Source organism: Meriones unguiculatus, chromosome 11 (assembly GCF_030254825.1).
Source record: "Meriones unguiculatus strain TT.TT164.6M chromosome 11, Bangor_MerUng_6.1, whole genome shotgun sequence".
Classification (NCBI taxonomy): Eukaryota; Metazoa; Chordata; class Mammalia; order Rodentia; family Muridae; genus Meriones; species Meriones unguiculatus.
Window position 1 is genome coordinate 60,346,026 of NC_083359.1, and position 25,738 is coordinate 60,371,763.

The 25,738-nt window shown below is 45.6% G+C and overlaps 1 protein-coding gene across 8 annotated transcripts; it reads right to left on the minus strand.

Moving 5' to 3' along the window:
- Positions 1–672: 672 nt before the first annotated feature.
- Positions 673–23,942, minus strand: Lhx9 (LIM homeobox 9). Of its 8 annotated transcripts, none has more exons than XM_021649454.2 (8): positions 23,773–23,941; positions 22,777–22,883; positions 22,499–22,562; positions 17,238–17,356; positions 15,303–15,505; positions 13,932–14,287; positions 8,098–8,300; positions 673–4,158 (listed from the first exon to the last, which is right to left on the minus strand). In XM_021649454.2, the coding sequence occupies exons 3-8, from the start codon at positions 22,524–22,526 to the stop codon at positions 4,102–4,104; spliced, it is 966 nt and encodes a 321-aa protein (XP_021505129.1). In that variant the 5' UTR covers positions 22,527–22,562; positions 22,777–22,883; positions 23,773–23,941; the 3' UTR covers positions 673–4,101. The 8 variants fall into 8 exon arrangements, with proteins under 8 accessions (XP_021505129.1, XP_021505128.1, XP_060220372.1 ...); XM_021649453.2 differs by having other exon boundaries at positions 17,238–17,471; XM_060364389.1 differs by lacking the exon at positions 673–4,158 and adding an exon at positions 6,392–7,044 and having other exon boundaries at positions 13,932–14,284; positions 17,238–17,471; positions 23,773–23,942.
- Positions 23,943–25,738: the final 1,796 nt, after the last annotated feature.

Below are 25,738 nucleotides of genomic sequence, written 5' to 3' on the forward strand. Positions count from 1 at the left end.
GAAAATCAAATTAACAATTAACCAGTATCATTAGAAATATAAACACATCCTTGTCATTAAAGTGTTCAAATGTGCATACAAAAAATAAGGCAACTTTATGATAATGTTTTATAGCGTAAACTATCCCAACTTTTGGTGTTGACAAATGTCCCCATTTAATTATTTACTTCACAACATGTTTGGAGGTCTTTAAAAAATGTCTACAGCCTCTAGTTTACTCATGTAAAATGCTATGAATATTACATTGAAAATAATTTCCTACCGTTTTTCTTTTAAGAAAATATTCTCGCTTGCAGAATTCAAACAACTGAAATTCTAAAATACATGTCTGCTTTTCAAAAATCACACTTCATAAAGTGCGTTTACTCTATAGAATTAACGTTTACTGAATAACAAATCTAACTTTAAGTGATAGACGTTGTCAAAAGCATTAATATCAAAGCTAAAGCTGACAGCTTGTCATGGTTTTGCTTCTTTGGAAAAGGAAAAGAAGAAAATGATCAAGTAAAGGCAAACTCACTTTTGATTTTCTTCATTTTTGTCTATTTGTCAAAAACAACAATTTAAATATTTATCTTCAAATGTTAATGTTTTCTGGTTTTATGTGAAAGTATAAAAAACAATTCTTTCATGCATGATATGAAACAACAGAGACCAGAGTGCCTTATTTGTAGCAAATTTTATTTCAAATAACCATAAAAGGTATCCAGGTACTCTTCCGAGTAACTTATGAGATCATGCATGTGTAAACAGAAAAGTCCAAAGGAAAGAAACATTCCCGATGGTTCTAACAAGTGAGCTGAAGGGACAAAGAAACAGACACTAGAACTTTCTATCCAGGGCTGATGCCTGCATCTTCATCCCTGTCTGTTACTTGACATTTCAGCATAAGATAAAATGTAATATAGAGAAGCAAAACTCAACAGTCCAGGAGAAGAGAAACTTGCCAGTGGGATACATGTTTGTGGTGGTTAACTCTTTATCACTGTTCACAGAGAAATGTAGCAAGCAGGAGATGGTTTCTGAGGGAAACATCTAGTTTGCAACACAGTTAACAAGGAAATAAATCCTGGCAATCATATCGCTGCTGCTTATATCCTATTCAGAGATCTCCTTGAGCATCATGCACAGTTCTGAACTTTTTTCTTTTTGCTACAACATCCAGCCAAATAAAATAGAAATGCTTCCAGAATACATTAAAAAGAATATTTTAACTTGGTATTTTATTTTAAAAATAAAGGAAATCATATTAATTTCAAAAGAATTACAAAGACAAAATAGATATGACTAAAAAAAACACCTAAAAATCCATAGTAAAATCTAAAGAGATTAAGCTCCAGTTTTTTGACATTGCCTGTAAAGCAAAGAATTGTACATCAGAGATTTGTTGTTTTGTTTTCATTTCAGTCTTCAGAATTGACTTCCCCTTACTAGAAACAGAAAATAGACTCACCCACAGGCCAATGCAGGCCTTCTCTACATGCACAGTTTCAAAGAAAATGCAACATTACTTCCTTAGTTTAGACTAAGCCACAGTGTTCTTACTGTACCATGATGTCTAGTGACCATAAGGTGTAAAAGGTGTTAAATCTCCTTGACAGTTCATAATTTTCCTACACGTGAAGAAGCTACTGTGCTAGCAACACAGTTAAAAATGGAATAACAAAACTCCATTCAACACGTATTATTTTGATAACAACAGCATTATCTCTTGTATTTCCTTAAAAGCCTAAAATGATAAAATGCCGTGTTTCTGTCCCAGCACTTCCCACTTCTGATAATTCATACCACAGCGTTCTTTGCAGACATACTGCAATAGAAAACAATGCTATTTTAGATGTGGCTAATAAAAGAGACGTCGACTCTGAAAACTGAACAGCAAATTCCACTGGGATTCAGCTAAGTAAAGCTATTGACTTTTTAGGTAATGAAAATCACCAAGGCTTTAAGAGTCGTGTGCTTTGGTTTCTCTGTTATGAAGTTTTGCCCTATGTGAAGTATCAAAAGCCTACCTACTAGGTGAGCCAGTATCACGGTGGTATTCAACCGCGGTTCACAGACACTGTCGGTAAGAATTTGTGTGCCTAGGATCAGTTTGTCAGAAGGTACACCCATCTAGGCATTTGGGGAGGTAGAAGCTATAAAATCTGGTACCCTGCACCCATCTAAAACATCCTCAGTCTTCCAGTCTACACCAAGCAATCAATCTGCTGTTGCCCGGGCTGAAGGCTGCCATCCATCACAGGAAAGTGTGTTGGACTCTCCAAGTCTGCCTCACGTGATTTTTCCTCTTCCCTCTCACATAATTAGTGTTCTTTTCCTCTCCTTTAAAAACAAATGTGCCTGTTTCAAATTTGTATTATTTTTTTCAGATGTCTAATTTCAGCTACGTTCTTTCTCTCTTTGGTCTCTTCCCGCACTTCACATACCAGACAAATAGTTAAAAGTCTGCAAAACCAGGCAAACTTCCAAAATATTTCAAAATGAAACTGCCCTCTAGGTGACAGAACAGGAAAAGAAGGCAGAGCTTACAGGACCAAGATTTCAACACTCTGGCTGAAAATGGGTTGGAAAATCCATTCAGGCTGCAAGCGTCATGGATGAGAGCTCGATGAGGCAGAAACATCCAAGGGACTGACAAAACCAACATGTTCCATGGTCACTCAGAGTAGTCCACTTGTCATGGTGCATTGTGAGTAAGTTGGTACCTGTCCTTTAAACTTTTTTCCCCCTCTTGTTTGGCATTCAGGAAGTGAGAGTATTTGAGAAAACATTCAAAATTCTGAGAATAAATATAGGTGAGGTTTTTTTTTTTTCTTTATGTCTGTCATTTGTAAAACTTACACCCTTTACATAGGGATTATTTGTAGGTAATAAAAATTTCATAAGGAATTTTTTTCTGGAAAGTATTCTATATGCTAATTTGTTTAACATGTGCTTTGGATATATAGCTAAGGAAGGGGAGCTTTACAAAATTCTTCAAGTATTCCCTCTAACAGTGAAAAGAGACCTCCTCCCTAAATAATTGCTCTTCTCTCTCATTGATCCTTTGTTTCTGATACCATATGCAACCTGAAGTACACAAAGATCAAAATGTCAGCATTCAGAATATACTCATATACTTCAATAAATTTGTTCATTGCATAGTGAACATGTAAACTCACAGAGAATCTATAAATGTTACCATAGAATCTAAAAAAAGGGTTGCTGGAATCTTACATAATAATTTTATTTTTGTTTTATTCTTGTTATAATTTGGGCTTACTCTTTTATGTTCATCCATGTGTCAACTAAATATAGTAAGTGGAAAATAAGCCATAAAAAGTTAAAATCAAAGAAAACAATTTCACCTGATTCTCTAGTCTGGACCTTTGTTCCTGGGCATAACAGGCTGCAGGTGTGCTGTCCTGCCTCTTTCATACAGTGTTCAAAATCAACTTCAACAGTGTGTGCTTAACATAAAGTTAACTATGTTTGCATCAAGTAAAATGTTTATTAATGAAAGCTATTTATCATACAGGAAACAGCAAGGTCATCATTACAGAGGTGTACACTGGAAGTGACAGATGCAAACGTGCATGCAGAGCCTTCTGGTTAAAAAGGAAGTATAGACAATAATACTAAAATTACTGGGTTTGATCCCTATCCTCTCGTTAATGAGTAAACGTTATTCTTTGAATTTACAACTGGAAAAATGCCATTAACAGATAGGACTGATACACATTAGCAAGCAGATGAAATGGATGCTTTTGGACTTTATTTTACAGCTATTTTGCTTGACAAATGTGTGGAATTGTTTCGATAGTAATTTTCTCCAAATGTGGGGAGGGCGTATTAGTGCCAGGTTGCTCTGGGTTTAGCCACGATTTATCTCGCTCTTTTGTTAAGCCACATGAGGCTAAGCCTTCATTTGCGTCAGACATCATAAAAACAGAGGTTTTGCTAGCATTCAATAAATGACACTTAAGTCTCACTCTCTCTTTCTCTCTCTCTCTCTTTTGGTTCAATAAACTTTTAAATGTATGATTATCATAACCTAATAGTGTCTTTGTCTTCACTGCAGTGGATTTCCGATCAAACTTTTCCCCTTCTTTTAATACTTTAGGGAATTTTCAAACGTCGGGATGTTTGGCTGTAATGCCCCAAGATTTGTTCTCCCTGAAAAAAAATCATAGTGACAATTTATTAACTACAGAGCAACTTGGCTTTTAGGGGTCTGCAATTTCTATTTAGTTTTACAAATATCCACTTGTGCTCAATAGACCTGCTATTAAATCTTAATCATCTTTAAGGTTTCTTTTCATGCAACTACAGATATGCTAATTTATTTTTATTCTAAAAATTGAACTGAGTCAAATCATTGGGGCATTTCTTTTATTATAAGCAAGAATATTTAAGGGTAATTCAAGATTGAATCACATTTTATATACAATGGTGTGTGCATTTAATATGAATCAGAAGTTTGGAAACCTAAGAACTTATTTGTTTGATTTTTTTTTAATTGCACAGCTATTTCTTAGCTTTTACACAAAGATATTGAAAACATACTAATACAAGTTAAACTTAAATAAAACTGGTGGGAAATAAAACTCCTTAGATTCAAAATGGTTTATTCACACAAATTTAATAGGATATATCACAATTGTTTGGTCCATAAATATTTAGGGGAAATAGTTTCTATACAATGCATTTATCAATAAACAAAGGAACATGGACAATTTTGCTAGACCACTTACTGTACTATAAACACGAAGCTCAATATATAAGATTATTGAATTTATCAACTATATTTGAAAGAGTGCACAACTGCTTTCTATGACATGTTTACCCCTCTAACAGGATACACCATAAAAAGAGTTTCAGAAATAAGAGGTAAAACAGTACAAAACTAGTGAGGTGTCAAAAGGGCTTAAAACAGTTAATTTAACAAACAACACATATATCCTGATTTTTCACAAACTTACTTCCAAGTTATATCATAAGGCACATAGGAGAACTGAGTTATAATTAGTCTACTTAATAAAGTAGGTCCGTAGTACCATATATTGTTCTGTCAAAGAACAAAATTTATAAGTATTGATATTTTACCTGTAAAAGTGTGTTAATAAGATCTCAGCCTTACCAAGGTTGTTTGGTCTGGTTAGTGGTAAATGCCCAAAATGTAAGAGAAATATGAAAAGTCAAGATTTAAGCTCCATAGAAGATGACCACGCTTGCGAAATATATAATGGCGATCACACTTTTCTTCTGTTACAGTGTTAACTTCTCTTCCATCATCTTTTTTTTTAAAAAATAAGCTACTTTCTGTGCTAATTTTCTAAAGACCCTGAGCGAAAGTTACAATAATGCACTTTAATGTGGGCAGTGAGCTGTCAATATGTAACCACACGTTTACACAGCCAGAAGGGCACCTTTAAAATCCAGTAAGTCGCCACTTCCACCACCAGGGGAGATTTAAGGGGTGCAAAAAAGTGGACAGCATGTGCAAAGTTATTCTTAACAATTCAGTAAAGCAAGACATAGATCTTGACTTCTTTTTTTTATTATTTTAGGAAATCCACAATCTAGTTGGTTTTTTAACTACAACAGAAGCAGATAGATGAACATTCACCACTGCCCAGACCATTAAGATTTCACCTTAAATTAAAAGGAAAAAAAAATGCTACTGTAAACTAGGAAATATATTCAGCTCTACACCCACAAGGCTTCTGAGTTTATCTACTTTAAGAGTCATACTTTCACATCTGTAAAGTTAAAAAGATTTCATACATAAATCAACCCGTGACAAAATAAAATAAAGAAAAACCAAATAATTCTCATTGTTGGTATTTGTTTACTAAGTTGGTTTAAAAAAAAAATAAGAAAAGACATTATGTAGAATGCCAGATACAATATCATGGTACAGCTGAAGCCAACTAATTAAATTATGCCAATTATTTTTACTTCTTAAAAAATTATATTTTGCTTATTTCCATTTCTCTAGGAAAAATGTTAAAGTAGAAAGAATAGTTTCAGAGAGGCTGGCTGAGTTTCTCCTTTCTTATGTTTTAGAAGGTCAATATAGAATTTCACTTTACACTTAAAGTGTAAATTTCACAGATACACAAGGAGTTTAAGGTTTTGTTTTGTTTTTTAATTTTGAAAAACAGTAAAAAGTTAGGGGGCAGTTGTACATCCCTAACATCAGGAAAAGTTACATTAAAAGTAACTTTAAAAGTCAATCATTACTTTTTAAAATTGATATTAATGTTTTTGTTTAATCATATCCTTCACTCAAATTAACAGTTCAAGTTTTAAAAAGACAGTAATAATACATTTGTTTTTAATTTTTTAATATGAAAAAATTTAGTTATAGGATTTAAAAAAAACAACTAATTAAGTGTCTGGTTAATTAATAACCTAATCACAGAAACAGGAATATAATTTGCCCATCATAATACCATTTGTTTGGGGTTTTTTTTCCCCCCTTCGAGATTCTGGAAATAAGTAACATACAATTTTAAGAGGCACTTATTAGAATGATTCAAAATCTCCCCTTACCAACTGAAAAAAAAAAACTGATTAAAGAAAAAAATCAAATACATCTTGCAGACAAAATACGTTCACTTAAAAGCGACAATACTGTAAACTCATAGCCAAGTGGTGCGGAGGTACACACCAAGCTGCTGTTTGATTCCCCAAATATCTTGTGGGTTAGAAGAAAAAAAAAAGTCTTGTAAATAATAAAATAATAATATTAGAATAATAATAAAAAGAGGAAGAATCCTTTAAAAAAAAAAACCAATGTTAGAAAAGGTTTGTTAAGGTAGTTTGTGAGGGGCTTCCGGATTCGTGGCTGTCCATGTTAGAGGTCACAGTTGTCACTACAGTGACAGTGGGATTGGTCAGGTCTGTTAAAGTGGTCGCAGTGCCGGGTGGAGGGAGAGCGCCGCTGTCTGCTGAGGGCGGGGCCGGAAGCGACGTGCCGTCAGCTTTATCAACACCCCCATTCTCCTGCCGCAAAAGGTTCCTTCTGAATTTGGCTCGTGCGTTTTGGAACCAAACCTGCAAACCAATCCCAATTGATTTCTTTATCGATTTTTTTAAGTTCTTTTCTCTCTTCTTTTTTCTTTCTTTTTTTTTTTTTCCTTTTCTTTCCTCTATTTCTCCTTTTAAATATTTTTTTTCTTGGAAAGAAAGTGGACTTTTTCTACTTCTTTCAAATGAAGTAATTCAAATAGTAGAATAGATTTATTCTCTCTTAATTGTACATATTCCTGCATTAAATGTGCCACTTCGGATAAGTGATGCTGGAGCAAAGACACCACAGAACAAAGCCATGGAGACTAGGGGAAAGTAAACCATCCCCGGAAAGAATAGGGAAAACTGGGTCACTAAAAATGTCTCAAAGCAGGAACTGCTCACTTGAAGGGAACAGCAGAGAGCTTAAGCTGTTTGGTGCTAGTCTGACACCAGGCAAATGATCCACAGATAGTAAACTCTTCCCAGCCACAGACCCCAAACAGCCAGAGAGACACTTGAAGGCTATTTGTCACTGAGGACAGGGAAATCACAGGTCACTCACTGCAACCTGGTATAATTTTGTAATTCTTACCATAAGTTTGGGAAAGCCAATTCAACACCAGGAAGAACTTGGGGTTTTTAACTACAGCTTGGTAAAATGGAAAAAAGATCTTGCTCTAACTGCTTGCTCAGGAGCTTACTTTCAGCTGTTCAAGAGGTGGGGGCCGGCCACCTGAATTTGGAAGGTCATAAGGTATGAGTGGGCTGCTGAGAGTTTGTGGACATGGGACAGCAGATCCTTAGAAAACAGTACACTTATCCCAGTGTGAGTGCACATCTCTACAGGCAATACATGTTTATATAAAATGAATGCCATTTATACAGCAGTGAGTCTTTGGAGCCCGCGTCTCCATCTGTAGGGAGAACGTGAGTCCTGGATGCCTCCTTCAGTACCCTCCAGAAAGCCCCTGTAGGAAGATAACTAAAAAAGGAGACAACTCCGTAGCAAAATAGGAAATAGCCATATCCAGGTGATTCGGGAAGAGAACTAGTCGCTGTCAAGGGGAGGACACGTGAACGATGGATAGGTCTTACCTGCAAAACTCTTTTGGTCAGGCCTGTTTTTTGAGCAAGCTGTTTGAGGTCCTTGGCATCGGGGTTGTGGTTGATGGCAAAGTAGGATTTCATGGTCCGGAGCTGGTGGTGCTTGAAGGAAGTTCGCATGCGTTTGGTCTTCTGTGAGGGTGGGTAAGGCTGCTGGTCCCGGTCCAAGTGGTCTGCCTCGTTCTCATTACAACCTGTTGCAGTAACAGTGAACAGACAAGCGCTCAGTGGAAACTTTTACATTGGCTTGAAGGGTGGAGGGTGTGTGATACCGCTGCTGTCCTCCTAAAGCAGAAGGCTGTCAGCCCAGTGGCGAGCGGTAGACAGGAAGACAACGGCTACAGCCAGCTAGCCTAGGCTCTCTGGACACAGGTGGTTTACATACTAGGAGAGATGAGATAAATCCTTTCCTCTGCTTGCTGTTCACTAGAAAACCTTGGGGAAAGGTAGGAAGTCAGAGTAAGAGCAACCTCAAAAAATAAAATAAAAAAGGAAGAAATCCTTTTGTGGTGGTTTCTGTGGAACTGCACCCAGGTGTCCACAGTCACATGTTTTGTTTGTATGTTTGTTTTTTGTTTTTGAGACATTTTTGCCTGTTTCTTGAATTCCATGTTCTGTGTGAAGGCACTGCTCTTTATCCTGATGAATATAGCACATGTATATTTCAGGTCTCAAGTTTCAAGTTATCTACACACGCATGAACACACACAAACACACACACACACACACACAAAACTAAAGGAATAATCTAAACCATTTTCTTATATCCGTGGAGCTTTCTCGAGCAGGAAAAAAAAAAAAAGAACATGGTTGGAAAAATGAAGAGACGTGAGAAAATGACTTTTTTTTTAATGTCTTAGAGAATCATAAAAGCATTGTATTTGAAGAGTTTTAGCTGTAGCTGGTCAGTCTGGGCTATGCCAGGAAGAAAGCACTTTTCCCTTGGAGTTATTCTAATAAATATTTCTGAAAGAAAATGGCCCAGCCTTCTCATTCACTCGTGCCTGAAGCACTCCCCTCAGCTCACTGCTGAGGCTTACTGATGCTTTCTCTCCAGCTCTGTCCCCTGTGCTCTGGATGTGTTTGAGTCAGGTTGTGCCACGGACTGTCCTGGCAGTGAGAGGGCAGACTCTTCTCTGCTCCTGGAAAACCCTCCTTGGCAGCAGGGGTGAAATAAGTCAGACTTTAAAACCAGGGGGAAAGTCCTCATCCTCAGGATGTAAGAGTTCATCATATTGAAAGCTCTTCTCTGGTTCTACGCAAGACATATGACTACAGATGAAAACATTTTACCGAACTGACTTAGTCACCTCTGTGAATTCAAGGACATGGCCGTCTTTGGCTCTTTCAACCCTAATTTCATATGTTTATCAGATGTGTTTTCACATCTGACCACCCTGTGCTTCAATGAATTATTTAAAATGAGCCTGATCTTGTCATTCTGAAGGAAAAGCTTAAATCTTGGCGGGGTGGGGTGGGGTGGGGTGGGGCATCTCTTAATAGTACTCCTCTCCCTCTGCTTTTTAAAATGTCCTCTGCCTGCCTGGCTATGGTTGGAATTCCTTTCAATTTTTTCTAGAAAATCAGTATGTATATACACACATAAGTGCTCAGAAAACAACATATATGCAGTTCTGCAGTCATCAACAGGAAAACCTACATCCCAAATATAATAAAATGAATTATGAACTTCTGTGTGCCCTAAAACAAAACTGAGAGGCCATACAAGAGTGCAGTCATACAAAAGAGGAGGTGTCCATGAGCTCTCTGAGGGAAAGGACTGTATCATGTTCTTGGGATAGTTTATTGATTTGGGATTCCCCAAGTCAAAAATAAGGCTATAAACTCAACAACTATGATCTCAAGTTTTTTGTTCACCAGGGAAATTATAAGTGCATGTTAATACAAAGTCAAATCAAATTGTGATGGTGTCCGAGTCAGACATGTATTGCCAAACGTTGAGCTTAAGCTGCTCAGGCCGGTCAGAAGGGAAACATATACCACAGATAAGAGAGAGAATATGTTTTACATTTTACTCTATTTCATCTCAATGGGGAGATGTCAACCTCAAACAGTCCGCACAATTGCACTTTCAGATCCTCAAATGGATAAACCAGCATCTGGTGACTAAAAAACTAGGTTATCTCCAGTAAACTGAGCCATATTTCACAGCCAGATTACAAATATACCCTCAGCAAATGGTCAAAGAGGATCATTCCAGTCATTGGAGGTTTCTTCAAATGAGACATCATGCCTAGCCTGTGAGAGCAACTTTTCCTGAACAACACATCAATTGTGACAAGAGTACAAACTTGATGTTTAAATAATGCACTTACTTATTCCATCTCTCCCAGGATAACATTTTCTAGAAATGAATATGATTCTCAACCTAGCTATCTAGCTATTCATCATTTGAAATGAATCTAAGGAAAAAATAATAATTAAAATACAAATTGAGGAAATTGCTTCTCTGACTATGTACTTCCTTTTTGGTTTTGCTCATTGCAAATTCAGGATAGCAGTTTAGAAATTAGAAAGAATCGTTGGGTTTGCTGTCACATACCAATTTAGTGTGTAAGAACACAGGTATCAGGTCTTTCTCACAATACATGATTTTCATGTGGCTACGCTTGCACCTACATCATGCAACTTGATAGAGAGATCAATTTCTGCCACAATATAAGTCAGCTTATCACAAATTGCTTGTGTTTAATGACAAAAGCTTTGTGTAAAATTGTCAATTGTTGTGTTTTCCCCATTGCTAAGCTTTTGGGACATTTCTTCCTGAATTATAAGAACAAATAACTCCCTTTAGATTGCTTCACATCTTTACCTTCAGCCGCACATGTGTTGCTACTGAAGTTATCGCAGAGAGATAAATGTTTTCCGTTGGCTTACTTGGGAGCCGGTCACCTGCCTAAAATGAGGCTCTGTTCTTAAAGGTTCAGAACCCTCTGAGAATTAACGAATTCCTGGGAGACCACTAGGGGTCAGTGCCAGGCTAATTTAACAAGACGAAATCTTGCACATTTGGAGGAAAGAACCTCAAGAGGGAGGTTTTGAGAAGTAGCAGAAATCCATTTTCTTAGTTAATGGTCAATTACCCATATAGGACCTGTCTACCCTAGGCTAACTCCTTTTGGCTCTAGAGGGCTTTATTTAAAAACCAACATTTCAGATAAGTTATCTATGCTTCTTCCAAAAATATCAGCCTGAAATTTTTGATTAATATGTACAAAGAGGTAGGAACTAAACTAGGAACATTCTCGTTGAGAGGTACTAACCCTATGGCAGGCCCTAACAGTCTTCAAATCATGAGCATGTTTTGTATATGTGTTTTTTAAAACTCATCGTATGGATTTATTTGGACCTCATTAATGCTCTTGCTTATGATGCTTTATACAGAAACTGCAATAGAAAACCCAGAGAATGCTAAAACCAATGGGCTTAACATATAGGTGACTTGTATGTGCTATATTTTAATATGTTTTAAATTTACTGACCTATGCACCCCTGTTCCATCGGATTGTGTGCAAAGCTAACATTAGAATCATAAGCACTTTTTGTAAAAGAAGGTGATTTTGATTAAGTTCCTTTGATTAGATTCTCTTCACCTAATCTTAAAGAAATGTGCACTATTTGCTCTTGCCTCTGGTAATGTCCAGGAAAGGTAGTGCATGTCCAGAAGCTGTAGAATGTTAGGCAGCCTGGGCCACTTTTCTGTTCCAGAACAGGAAAACTTACTCAAAGACTGGGTGGCCTTAGGGAGCAAACTAGTAATCTAAGCAGCTCCCCCTCTCCCCCCCCCCCCCCGCCAACTCTATTTGTCCTCAGGAAAGTTAAAAAAAAAAAAAAGTGAAGAAGTGAAGCCAAATTCTATTATTCTGAAAGTTTCTCGGATCTGTCTAACATAACATAAGAACCAAGGCAAAACCAAGTTTAGCTAATTAGATTAAATTAAACAAGCAAACAGCTGAGCTTGCTCCCAGTTCGACTAGAAATCCCACTGCTCTGGGTTTCATGGGGTACAGGCATCATTCTTTCCCTACTAGTTGTATATAACCCTGTCTCCCTCTCTCCCCTTCCTGTTCCCCTTCTCCTCCCCTATCCCCTTCTCCTCCCCTATCCCCTTCCCTCTCTCTTTCTCTCTGGTCTCTCTGGTCTCCGTAGGACAGTCAGGTCTTGGTGAGTGGCTGGAAATTCCAATGTCATCTTCTATCAATAAAAAATAATTAGTGTCCTGCCTGCCTTGTGTTGAGGGCCAGGCATGAAAGAATATGGACTGGGCAACTGGACCCTGGGCAAAGCCCTGCCTCAGCTTAGCAGGGGCCCTGGCGCCAGGCAAAGCCGCTAATGCCCTTGTCCAAGCCCTGGGCTGAGCCCTTAGCCTCTTTGTTGGTCTCCTTCCCTTACTCCAGCCACTGCCCAGATGTGAACTCCCTAGAGACAGATGTGGCCTCCTTGGGCTACATGTTCCTCCTTTTCTCTCTGAGATCCCATCTCTCTCTGATTCCTCTAAATTGGGAAGAGAATTCCATTCTGGGAAAACAATCGGGCAGAGCACTTTGGAGCTCTCTATGCTCTAGGGAGCACCTGAGAACTGGAGTCAGAGAAGGGCTCTCAGTTCAGATGTCCTCCATGTCTATGACCTCAGGGCAGATCACCTAACTAGGATATTTTCCACTATCATTGAGCTACAGGTCACATACCACACCAGACACTGAAAACCGGAAGGGGACAAGTAATGGATACTCACACTTAACTAGTGTGGTGCTTCCAGTAGCTCAAGTCCCCTGTATGCTGAGCACCCAAGTAGGTGTGGGTCAGAGCATGGGAAAGCAGAACAGTCAAGTTCCTTGGGCTCCCTCAAACCAGTCTGGCTTTTCTGGAAACCCCTTTTCCTCTGTGCTTACTCTGAGCAAGAGCTCAGGTCTTCAAGGTCTGCCAAAATTCTGACCTCGAGTATGGGAGGTGGGGATAGGCTATCAGCAAGCAGAATCCTCACTGGAGTGTGAGACAGATTGATAATAGATAGGCGTGTCCTCCAAAGCAAGGACATCTTTTCGGACTGTGGCCTGTACTTTCTTTAATGGGGAGGAGGCTGGCAGAGGCAGGGAAGCCACGTGGGACAACACTAAACCACCCCAGCAGACTTCCCTGGGGTCTAAGTGACGGGACAATCTACCTGGCAGGCAGGGAGGCTCAGGGAGGGAGGCGCAGCTGCCTCAGCTGCCCAGAGTGAGACCCCACCCTACAGTTGCTCTTTGCAAAGATCAGAGATTCAGCTTTTCAATACCCTCGCCAGCCATGTTGCTGATTAACTTTGGGCTGGTGACCACAGCCTTTGCCCCCTCTAGACAGAGTGGAGCTAGGCTCTGAAGTCTTTCTTTCCCCCCTATTAACTATTTAGGAAAACCTCCTCCAGGATCTATAATTTGGCTCCAACAAAGGAATTGCCCTGGGGCTGTTTTGCTCCAACTGAGAGCCAGAAACTAATGGGCTCATTAACTAATGGGCAACAAGGATTTGGCTTTGCCTGTTTGGGGGAAGTCACTTCAGCACCATGGCCATATATATATATATATATATATATTTTTTTTTTCCACAAGCTCAATAACCAATAGCCCATCCTCTCTCCCCTTCCATTCCTTGACTCCTTTGACTCCTTTCTCTTCTCCGACTGAGAGAGGAGTGTGGTGAGAGCAGGGTCAGCTTAGGAAAAGCACTGTCTTGGCGACCTGGTCTTGGATAGAACCGGCACTGCCAAATCCTTCTCCAGAACTGTGAGATCTGAGTTGTCGGGGTGGGTAAGGTTAGGGGCCCACCTGAGTTGTAATTCACGATGTCCACTCCCAGAGCTGGGCTCTTTCGCTTCCGGGGCCGCCCCTTCTGCACCGTGCCAGTGCCATTGAAGTAAGGCAAGGCCAAGCCGCCGCTCTTGGCTGCCAGCTCGGTGTAGCTCAGCTGAGGTGGATATTCCCCTTGCAAGAGGGTCTCAAAGTGTGCGCGGCAGTACACCAGGCTGTCCTTCATACCGAAATGGTCGCCCGTGGTCAAGGTCTTGTTGCAAGTGGAGCAAGTAAAGCAGCTCAGGTGATAGACAGAGTCTCGGGCGCGCATGACCATCTCAGAGGCGGAAATGCCAAGGTGGCAGCGGGCACATCTCTGCACAGAGAACCTTCTGGAAGCAAAAAGGAGAGTCAGGGAGCCAGCTGGTACAAGGAGGACCTAGCTCCCATTCGCAGCACCGGGGCCCAAAGACTAACTCGGGAGTGCTGACTGAGGGCCACTTTGGATATCAGCTTCATTTGCTCAGTGACCTATTCTGGTTCTGGTGAACCGAAATAAAAGCATCCTTACATTAAAGTCCAAGGAACCAGGAACTAACCTTCGATGTATTTTTTAAGCCAACAAAACAAAACTCTGAACTGCCTTACACACGGAGTTTTTGAAGAAATACTAAATTGCAACGCCAAATGGGAAAAAAAAAAACCTGATTTTATTGATGAGCAAAGAACCCCACTCCTGCGTGTACGCGCGTGCCGGGCAATCCCCGAAAACGGTCATTCCACAAAGGAAAGGCTAGGCTTTTAGCGCTCCTCCCGTTTCTGCTTAGAGAGGAGCGGGGTCACCTCCACCAGCTCAAATCTTTCCCAGCTTGCTGAGATGTGTTTGTTGTTTTCCTTTGCTTGTTTCTGCTTTGTTCTGCTTTGTTGACTTTTGTTTTCTTCAGTCTGGTTCTGGCTAGCCGTTAGGGGGGCAGTGGCCTCTGACTTTTTCATTGTCATCGACCTGGTTGCTGCTGCCCGGGCGGGCAGCGGGGAAGCTGACCAACTCGTATCAAGGGGGACCAACAAAACAAAACAGAACAACAACAACAACAAGAAAAAGCTTGTCTTATTTGGCCGAGACACGTTCACCTTCTTGCAGACTTCTCCCGGGGAGCAGTGAGGAGCTAGTGACCCCACTGAAGCCCTCTGCACCCTGGGAGCCCTCCCGCCCACGCCCACCCTCACCAGTGGCTATGCACACTTTCAAGGCGTACGTAACGAATTTCCCCCAACTCAGATATAGCTAGACCATGAAAACAATGGGGACAGAGAGGCGACCCGACCCGGGATTCCCGCAGGGGGCTCTGACCAGGAGTCTCTGACCAGGTCAGGGGAGGCTGTGAGGGGGGCGGGGTGGGAATATACCTGTAGTAATCCTCCTTGCAGTAAATGCTGCCGTCCTTGGCGAAGCAGGTGAGCTCGGACTCCAGGGCCAGCTTACATTCACAGCACTTGAGGCACCTGAGGTGCCACTGCTTGTCCACGGCCAGCAGGTAGTACCTGTCGGAGATCTTGCCCCCGCAGCCTGCGCACAGAGCGGGTTTCTCGGGGCTGAGCGGGGGCATGCCCTGCGAAGCAAACACAACGAGGCTGAAGGGGGCTGTGGCGACGCCCCACAACCCGGGACGCCTTTGGCAGAACGAACCCCCAGCGCAGAGCCGGGCGCACCGACTCCAGGGGCCACAGCACACAAAAGCAAAAGTGGGGGCAACATCAGCCATTTCTCCCTTTTCTTCGAGCAGCTCCCCTCCTTAGCGTCCCGGTCCTCCTGGCCTGAAACCCTAAAAATATCTTGACATGTTTGGGGCTTGCTTGGAGCCTACAGGATGTTTTGATAGGCGGCCCCAGAAGTAGAACAACTAAGGCTAAAAAATTGTGACTTTCAAACAATATACAAAATAAAACTGCAGGAACTGTTTCCGAGAAGTAGAAAGAATCCTTAAGTACACGGTTGTTGTTGCTTTTTTTACATAAATGATTCTATACTTCTATTTTTCAACTTGTTTTACAGACGGAATGATTCGGCCGGCATTGTTGTGATTGGACAGACTTAGCAGCTGTTGGTGTTCCCGCAGCTCAAGGCCGTGGCCCTGTCCCTGGTAAGGAAGTGAAGATGCCGAGGACGGACCCTCGGCCAGCCCTTTCTGCATAGCAGCTCTTCTCTCTAGCCAGCATAATCAGCACAAACATTTCTCTTGAAAGTTTGATGCCCAAACTAACTGAGGCTAGCTAAGGCGGTAAATTTCACTCTGAGGGTCCCAGGCGGGTTTGGTCGCTGCTTTATTTTATTTTAAAAATAAAATAGCCGCGAAACTCGCCGCCAGATCTTTTCCTCGGACTAACAGAGTTAGTCCGGGCTTCCCCTGCTACGTTTGGGCGGCATGGGGGAAGGTTAACCTTCGCCTTTGACTCCAGTACTGGATTATCACTAAATTAACGGTTCAAACGGCGAGAGTGGGCTGTTTCAGGAGACCCCAGACCTCGCTGACCGCTGGGGCCGCTCTGCTCAGTCCGAGCTGTAGTCCCGGCTAGGCTACGGAGGGTTTGCACAGCATTTCACGCGGAACCGCTTCCGCAGACCGCTGCAGCTTCCTTCCCTGCGGTCCGTAGGTGGAAAGGGGACACGCTCAGGCTGCCGGGGACTTCACGAAGACGAAAGTGCCAGTACGGACAGTACCAGCACTCGTGGGTGATTGCTTCTCTCTGAGGGTCGCGGAGTTCGTGTTTTTGCTTTTAGACTACGGGCCGCTCCTTCTCATTTTTATTCCATTTCCCGCTACACATGACACCCGCCCCGCAAGGAAGAGAGACGCAGATTTGTGAGCAGGGGAGCTGACCCGGCATGCCAGGGCCCCTTCCAGTAACCTCTGCTCGCGGGGAATGAGACGGAAAGGGACCAGCGCGTCGGGTTCTACTGCGAAGGTCTGGCCTTCCACCCCAGGGACTGGGCAGTCTCGGGCACCAGGCTGTGCCGGACGCGGTGCCCTCGCCCGGCCCCGAGGCTGGCCCTCGGGGCGGCGGGGCGGGCCGGGCGGCGGGAGAGGGCGTCTGGGGTTGCCGGGACGCGCGCCCGCTCCCTCCGAGGCCCGCTGCCCGCCAGCTCGCCGCCAGCCCCGGTACAAAGGCCCGTGAGCCCCGGGCCGCAGCGCCCGGACGCCTCGGTTCCGAGGGGAGCCCTGCCTCGCGAGCGCGCCCCTCGACGAAAGCCAGCGGCCTCCCAGCCGGCGTCCCGGGCTCCGCCGCCCAGCCCGGGGGCCGGGGACCCGCTGCCCGCCGGCGCCGCGCGGGCTTCGTCCTTACCGCGTCGCGGCCGTTGAGCTGGGTGCCTTTGGCCAGACGGGCCTCCGTCTTGGATCTGCGCTCCATCTCCTCCATGATACCTTGGATGTGGCCTCCGGAGATTCCGTGGAAGAGCATGGCTGGGGGGCGGAAAGGACACGAATTGTTTTCGGCTCGGCACCCCACTATTTCCATAAACACACGCCTGGGGCTCTCAGTGCATTCGAGTGAAGAAGCAAAAGCGGCCGCAAAGCGCTGCGCGGCGGCGGAGCGTGGAGACGCGTGGAACAGGGAGAAGAGAAGAAAAAGACAGGGTGGAAATAGATCTACTTAGGAGGAGAAAAGATCGGGGGGGGGGGAAGCGACGGGGAACGGGGGGGGCGGTGTCCAGGGTTTTCCAGAAGGAGATGTGCAGAAAACAAACAAACGCGGACGGAAGGGAGAGCAGGCGAATCTTACTGCAGTGGGAGATCGAGTTACTAATGGGAAACAACTGCCGCAGGGTGGGGAGGGGAGAGAGAGAGAGAGAGAGAGAGAGAGAGAGAGAGAGAGAGAGAGAGAGAGAGAGAGAGAGAGAAAACAAAATCTAAGGAAGAAAGAAAAATAGTTTGGAACACAAAGGAAGAAAACGAAGAGCTGTATTCAGCGGTCCCTGGCTGCCGGCAAGTTCCCAGTGCCTGTAGGTTGGGTTGGGGACTGCTTCAGCCGGAGCTGTGTCCAATTTGTTAAGAGACTAAAGCCAGCCCATTTTTGATAATTTAGTAGGAGGAGTCCTCTCCCCGGAGCTGCCACGGATTTTTATTCAGACAACAAAGACCTGTCATACCTCCTCTCAACCCCCTGGTGACGGGCAAGCAGGGACAAACATTACAAAGGGGGGGTCTGGGGGGGGAGGCAGGAGGAGGGGAACCTTGCCCCCACCCCACACGCGCGCCTGCACACACACACACACACACACACACACACACACACGCACACGCACTCAAGAACACATCCTTCCAAGAGTTCTCAACAGCCGTGTTTTAAAGCGGCAAGGCAGCCCTTATTGTCCGGGTCCTGGATGGAGCAGGAGGCAGGGCCAGCTTAACTTGATCCTAGTTCATCAGCCCCCAGCGCGCAGAAGATCAGCTCCGAACCTTAGGTTTCCTTCTCGTCCACAGACTTTTTAAAATCCCCGGTTTACAAGGCTGACACCAGAAATGTATAAAAACCCGCAGACTTTGAAACTCTCCACAGAAACGGTGGTTTTAGTGTGTACCCATCCTCTTCCTCTCTCTCTCTCTCTCTCTCTCTCTCTCTCTCTCTCTCTCTCTCTCTCTTTCTCCTGACAGTTGTCTGCCTGTCTCACCTCCCCGAGGGCAGGAGGTACGCCAAGCTGTGAAGCTCCCTCCAAACTGAAAAGGGGCGTGGAGAACCTACTTTTCTGGGTAATACTTTTGGAAGGAAATATGTTTTTTTCCCCCAGAAATTTTCGAGTGTAGAGGCCAGGGCATGGTTTCGTAGACCTGGATACTCAACAGAACCTCGTCCGTGGAGGTTCGTCCATCTGTTGCTCTTTTACTTAAATCTAGATGGAAGGTAAACTCTAGGACCTCGTAGGGTCCCGTTTGGAATTGGTCAGCGTGCGCCGAGCTGGGCGCCTGAGCCGGGGAGGACCGGACAGTGGCCGCCTGCACTCCGCGCACTTCGGGGAGTGTGGAGGAGGCTGGGGTGGAGGCGGGGAGGTGAGAACGAACAGGCGGGGTGGCAGAGCGCTCCTCACAGGAGATGGTATTGTTCTGGCGTCCTCTGTTCTTGATGGCCGGGCCCTTCCCCTCCCTCTGGACCCGTTAACAACTGTCCACAGTACCCCGATAATGTGGATTCACTGACACAACCTGAGAAGTCCTAGGACGGTGGGAGCTGTAACACGAACTTAACCCGAAAGAGAAGAAAGCCTGGGCGCCGCCGCCCCTCTCCTCGGCTTCGCCAGCCTCTGTTTCCCCATCGCCCTGCCGCCTGGCCTGGGTACAGCGGGTTTCGGTCTGGACGCACGAGCGGCGGCGCAGCTTCCCTCCACCCGGGGCTTTGCACTTTAGCCCAATCTCAAAGGAAGGCTGAGGAGAAACAGGGAAGAAAAGGGAGAAGCGGAGGAAAGAAAAAAAAAGGAAAGAATAAGGGATGAGAGCAGATGAGAGGGGACTTTGGAAGGAGGGAGGAAAAACCAGGAAGTGAAGTGGGAAGGAAGGAAGTGAACGAGGAAGGAAGCTACGGGGAAGGAATGCCAAGAAGGAGGAAACAACCCGGAGTGCAGCAGTCTAACTTCCTGTCCCAAAGCTTCGCTTTCTGAGGCTCCTGGGGTCGCCTCTTCCATGAAACCCAAGCCTCCAGTGTTTCCCCACCTTTCTTTTTTCTCAGGGTCAAAATGATGTTATTTGCAGACTGGACGCTTTTAAGGTCCTCTGGGTGCCAAAATACAGCTCATAAAACACAATTTCACACAAAAAAATGAAGCCAATCAAGTGAACTAAGCTGGAGACACCCTCCTCCCCATTTTGGCAGCCCTACCTGACAGCAGGACGGCTATTTACTGTAAGTAATGTAATTAGCCCCTTTGGATGGAAATCAATGAGCTCTTCAAACCCACGTGCACACAGGAAGGGCCCCAAGGAGGGGCTGGAGCAGGGGCCCTTTTAGAGACAGCAGCAGGTCCTCTCAGAAAGGGGCAGATTGCCTTCCTACAAGTCAGCAGTTAACTGACTCAGAACCCAAAGAGGAGGGGTCTACCCAAAGAACTAGTCATTTACCCAAGAAGGTTCTCCCTAAACCCTTCCCACCTTCAAACAGGAGTGTTTGGAATTGCCCTTGGCTGGTGGATTTTGGTCTGTACAGCAAGAGCATTAAAAAACAAACAAACAAACAAGCAAAAACAAAACAAAAACCCAACACTTCATGAAGGAAAACTTAAAAAACACCTCTTGTAAAAAGCCATAGCTTTGGAAAGAGTCAGGAGGAAAGCCAAGCACAGACATTTTGTAAGCCTGCATTCATTTGTTCCTTCATTCATTCATCCATCCATCCAATCTACTTTCTCTTCACGTATCATTGAATCATCTGTAAGGACGGGCAGGTTAGAGCGTCGCCTGCAATGAGTTTCCTAGCTGGAGACCAGCTAGGACTGTTCTTTCTTATAAAACTCAGGTTATAAGTTCCAGGGTCCACGGGGGTTGGCTGCTTCCGTAAAAAAGCAGACTGCCAAGATTTTTCTTGCTCTGAGAATGCAGGAAATCTTTGGAAAAGTGGGACTAGGGCAGGGGTCTTATAGCATTTGGGAGGTCCTAGTTAGTTCTGGGGAAATGGCTCCCCAAAGCTCTAGCTCACCCTCCTCTCAAGCTTCCTCCAAAAGAAGCCCCAAAGGAGTAAAGGGTGAAATGGCCTAAGAATTAGGATTGCAACAGAATATGCTAGCTAACCTTTTGTCTAGGAGCCCTAAGAGACTAGTCACCGCCTCCTCTTCACCCAAAGGACTCTTAAAAGGGGAAAACATCGTGATCACTTTGCCAGGTAAAAACACTCCTGTTTCTCTCCCCTTCAACTCGAGGCTGAATGTCTCATCAAATATGTTCCCTGAGTTAGCCAGCTCACTTCCAGACACACACACACACACACACACACACACACACACACACACATCAATAGGACAGGTGCATGGGGTGGGGGCTGGCTGGCTGGCATTTCCGGTGGGATCTAGAGTCTTCTTTCCAGTAGGCAGGTCCCTGGCCTGGCGCTGTCCCCTCTGCCCCAACATAGGCAATCTGCTGTGCTCTCTCTCTTCTGTGGCTGGCTGTCCATAGCGCTATTGTTACAACTTTCAGTAGAGTGTGAGTCTGTATTCTAATGAGACAGAAGGTTTTAGATTTAGCATACCAGATTACAGCATTTTCCTGAGGGCAGAGGAGACTGAAGGGCCATTGTCTGGGCTCAGGCAGTCCCACCTGGGGAAAGGTCCCTGCTTTAGTCAATTCCTTGGGGGTTAGGAAAGGAAAAATAGAGATGGCCTGGATTGCTCCAATAGCTGCATGGCTTTAATCTCCAGAGAGGAAATAACCTAGCAAATGCTCATCATTTATCTGTAAGAGACTCAAAGTCTCTTTAGACCTGAATTTTGGTGACCGTGACCCAATGCTTGCAAGTGTGGCCACTGGAAGCCAGAATTCCTTTCCTTCAGATCCTAAGAATACTGTTGGCCTGAAAGGAGAATCTTCTGAGAACCTGTTTAGGCTTTGGCATGTAGGAGTATCTCAACAGCCAAGAAAAGTCAGAGGTGTCGTGAAGCCAGGCATCCTGCTTTCAATGGTGGCTCCAGGCCACTTTGGATGACAAGACTCAGGGCAATGGCCCGCAGTCCCCAAACCCTTCTCTGGACAGCCGAGACATATCTTTCTATGGCAGGTCCAGCCTGCTTCTGCTTCAGAGAGTATCTCTGATTCAGTCCTATGAGTGAAGCTTTCCTCAAGACAAATGCAAGCAGAGTTGTGGCTGCAAGAGCCCGGTGGCCGCACTCCCGCTGCCACGCCCGCGCTCTTGCCTGCTGCTCTCTGGGACAGATGTCTATGCCGGGGTCAGGGCCCAGGAAGTCTACACCTTGTTGGGTGCACAAACACCTGAGACCACAAAGGCCCATATCAAGTACTTGCTTTCTTCAAACCTACGTTTTTGAATCTTGCCCCCACCTCTACCCCCACCAGGGCTACCATCTCGCCTAGAATACCGTGCTTCTGCAACTTAAAGCCCTTTTACCTGAAGCTTGCGGTGCCGGTGGCCCTCAGAGGCTTCAAAACAAAAAGGGGAATTCTACGCAGCGCCACGTATCAGGGATGAACAACAAAAACAAAATGTGAATAAAGTACGTTGCCATTAGGACAGCTCCGACAGGCGAGGATCACAAGCCCCTGGTACCTGTGCTTTCTGACGGGCCGATGACACCCGGACCTCTACCCGGAGCCCAGACCTCCTGACACCAAGGAAAGTCAAAGACAGTCAAGAAGAGCCAAACCGCGCAGGGGTGGGGGTGGGGTCCTGAGTCAAAACACTTTCCAGCCTCCAAAGACAAATACGATTCTTCCACTCAATGGAGGCACGCACACGGTCCGATCACAGACCGGGTCTCTCTCTCTCTCTCTCTCTCTCTCTCTCTCTCTCTCTCTCTCTCTCTCTCTCTCTCTCTCTCTCTCTCCTGGAACACATGCGGGCCCAAGGAAACGGTGGCCAGGAAAATGCCAAGGAGCCTGGCGCAAACTCACCTGCCTCTAGAGTGGTGCCGTTCAGCATCCTTTCTGCAAGAGGGGTGGGTCGCAGAAGGTCGTGCTGTTGTAAAAAGAAATCCCGGTGTGTCAGCTGGACGGTACGGTCCCAAGAACCTTCTCCCCCTGGTGGGGCCGGTCTCAGCCTCTTGTCTGCTGAGATTCGGGGACCCACGCGGTTATGGCCAAGCTGAGTTTCCCTTCCCGGGCTCAGAGTGGACCCTCCTCCCCGGGAGAGTATAGCACTCCCCACTACGCGGGACCTAAAGGGATGTTACCTTGATGTCCTGGTGTCAGCGGTTCCTCTCAAGAATTTGATTCTTGGAGAGGTGGTGGCCAGAGGTGACGGTCAGGGGTGCGGGCCGGCCAGTCCCCACGTCTCACTCTGTTAAGCAAATAAATAAGCCAGTGAATGAACATAAGCTCGCTCGCTCGCTCTCTCCCTCCCTTCCTTCCTCACTCCCTCCCTCCCTCCTTCCTTTCTCTCCACTCCTCTCTCTGCCCTCCCTCCCTCCTTCCTCTTCTCCCTCCTTTCCTCCCTTCTCTCCCTCCTCCAGTATTGACCTGAATCTCTCACCTCTGACCTTCAGCCTCCTCCACCTGTCTTTTATTTTCTGTTTATGCTTTCCCAAATCGGAAAAGGCGGGGGTTGGGATGGGGGTGGCAGAGGGCTCAGCCTCCGGCCAGTGCCCCGACACCAGTGCTGAGGACAGGCTCAGCCCTGCCAACCTCTCAATAATCCGAGGAGGTGTTAATGGAAGACTTGGCGGCAAGGGAAGCTCATAAAGCGACGAGCACCTCGAGGCTTGGGCGCAGCCGAGGTGGAGAAGAGGGGAGATGGGTCGGGGGGAGGGCGGTTGGAGCCCCACAATGAGCCCTGGGCTCCCTGACCTCTAGCCTGCCTTTGCCTCGCTGAAGCTGGTACGTAAAAGATGCTGCCGCCAGCTGGTGCCTGCTACACAGACAGCAAATGAATGGGTGGTAGCTCTTGGGGAAACTGGGCTAAGCTATCGACTGCTCATACACCATCCCCGCCCTCCTCCCCGTCTTTCACTCAGCGTCGGTGCTCCGTAGCCGGACACTGGAAACCTAGCAAGTTGGAGAGCGTTTGGCACTGCCTTTGTGACCGTCTGTGAGGGGGGCCAGGACACCTGTCCCTCTTGGGTCCTTACTAAAGCGCAAGGACTGAGATTCCTTCTGGAAGGAAACCTGCGCCCATCCCCGGGTAGAAGACTATTGCTTTGGGACCCCGGACCCGGTGAGGACCCTGTTACCTGGTCTCAGGTTCTGCTAGGGCTGCGTAGCCCCGAGTTCCCTTGAGCCGCTGGGAAGTGGAGGAGAATCGGAAGCCAGACCTCTGGCCAATTATTTACCCCACTCCCCACCCAGGGCGCCCCTCACCGTCGGAGATGGGGAGGCGGGGGATTAGGCTGGGCTCCCGCGCCAGTTGGGAAGGAGGTGTGAGCAGAGAGATTGGCAGCTCCGGAACGGTCAGAGCCGGCGCCGCCCTCCCCCACCCGTCTGCTCCCGAAAGCCCGGGCGATCTTAGCGGCTCCTTGACTTGGCACGGGCCACGGATTGGATGGGTTGAAGGCATTTGTGTGCCTCGAAGCCACCAGCGAAAACCACGGAATTGTGCGGGGCTGGAAGCCAGCCTGCTCTCCACGGTTTGGGGGCTTTAAGGGCCCGCTCAGGAATGACGAATCCCAGCCCCCTCCCTTGCGTGCTCACCCTGCACCCTACACGGCAGAAAGTCGCCCGGAGAGGCCAGGGTTCCACCAGGCTTCGTGAACTAGTGGTCTCTTTGGCCAAACGGACTTTGCCAGGCTCAACCCTGCCTGTTCAGCTTCTTTTCTCTATTATACCCTCCTGGTGGGTACAAAACTCTTGGATTCAGCTTTTATGCTAATCACTGAACTAGAAACTCTTAGGTGTTCGGGAGTTCTGTTCTATGCAGCGCCTTTTAATTCTTCGGGTAACCTTTTTGGGTATCTGATATATATGCGCCTCCCCCGACTCCCCCCACACACACCCAGGGGGGAGGGCCTTTTCCCCCTGAAAGGAGAAAACCATTTCGGAATCTGGAAATACATCTTAACTATTGTAGGATAGTGAAAAAGTAACGGGAGCTTTTATTTCTCCACCATTGACGTGTCAGCTCACCGGCTTCCACCATCACTGAGGTAGAGAAGATGAAGTGGCTGAAGTAGGCGAGGAGTGAAAGGTGATGCGTGGCGGGGGGGCAAGGTTCCTTTCGGGCTGACCTGGAGCCCTGAGACTTCTAACAGCTGAGGAACGCAATGTGGCAATTGTCATTCATCAGGTAGGTAGGGGGCCTCCTTCCCTAATCTTGTCTGGAGATGAATCAAAGCCCTACCAATTTTTGATGTTAGGACTTTGTTGAGCAAAAGAACTTTGCAAAAAAAAAAAAAAAAAAAAAAAAAACGCCTTTGGAGAGGGGCACTTTGCTGAAAGACCCTTGGTGGAGCCTGTGAGAACTTCAGGATCTCCTCTGTTGCAAACACCCTATTTGGAACTTCAGGTTTTACTTGAAAGATAACAATTCTTCTTCTCGACCTTCTTAATCAGGGGGGACAGTGCGGCCCCTGAAGAGAGAGGAGTGTGTATTACCATCTAGGGCTAGGGAGGGTCTTCTCCCAGCTGAGAGAAAAAAATGTAGCCTCAGAAATCTATCTACACCTCTGCTCTGCTAACCTTAGTTTCCCTCGGGTCATTCTGTGTTAGAAACAACCCAAAAATCAGTCTCTGTTGATTTATGGTGCCCTGGGGCAGAAGGAGCCTCTAGAAACCTTGAGAGTAGAGCTACAGGAGGGGTGATTTATGTGGGGACACTGCTGTTTCTGGGCATCTCCATATGTTTGTATCTATGCACCTAATAAGAGAGCTGAGTTTTTACTTTACAATGTGTGAAAACAATATAGCTTAAACCCTCTTCCAGCAAAGTCCATTTATGTGGCAATGTTGTGTTTACTGCGAGAGCCCTGGCCTGCTGCACCAAGTTCTAACACTGTTTAGATGAACCAAAGCCCTACCAACGGTTGATGTCAGGACTGTGCAGAGCAAAGGACTGTACAAATGCCTTTGGAGAGGGGTGCTTTGCTGAAATAAAGACCCTCAGTGCAGCCAAGGTGGCTCTCTCCAGAACTGCAGCAGACCCTTACTCCCTGGCATCAGGTGCAGACAAGAACAACTGCCTCCTCCTCCCTCCCTAACCCAGCA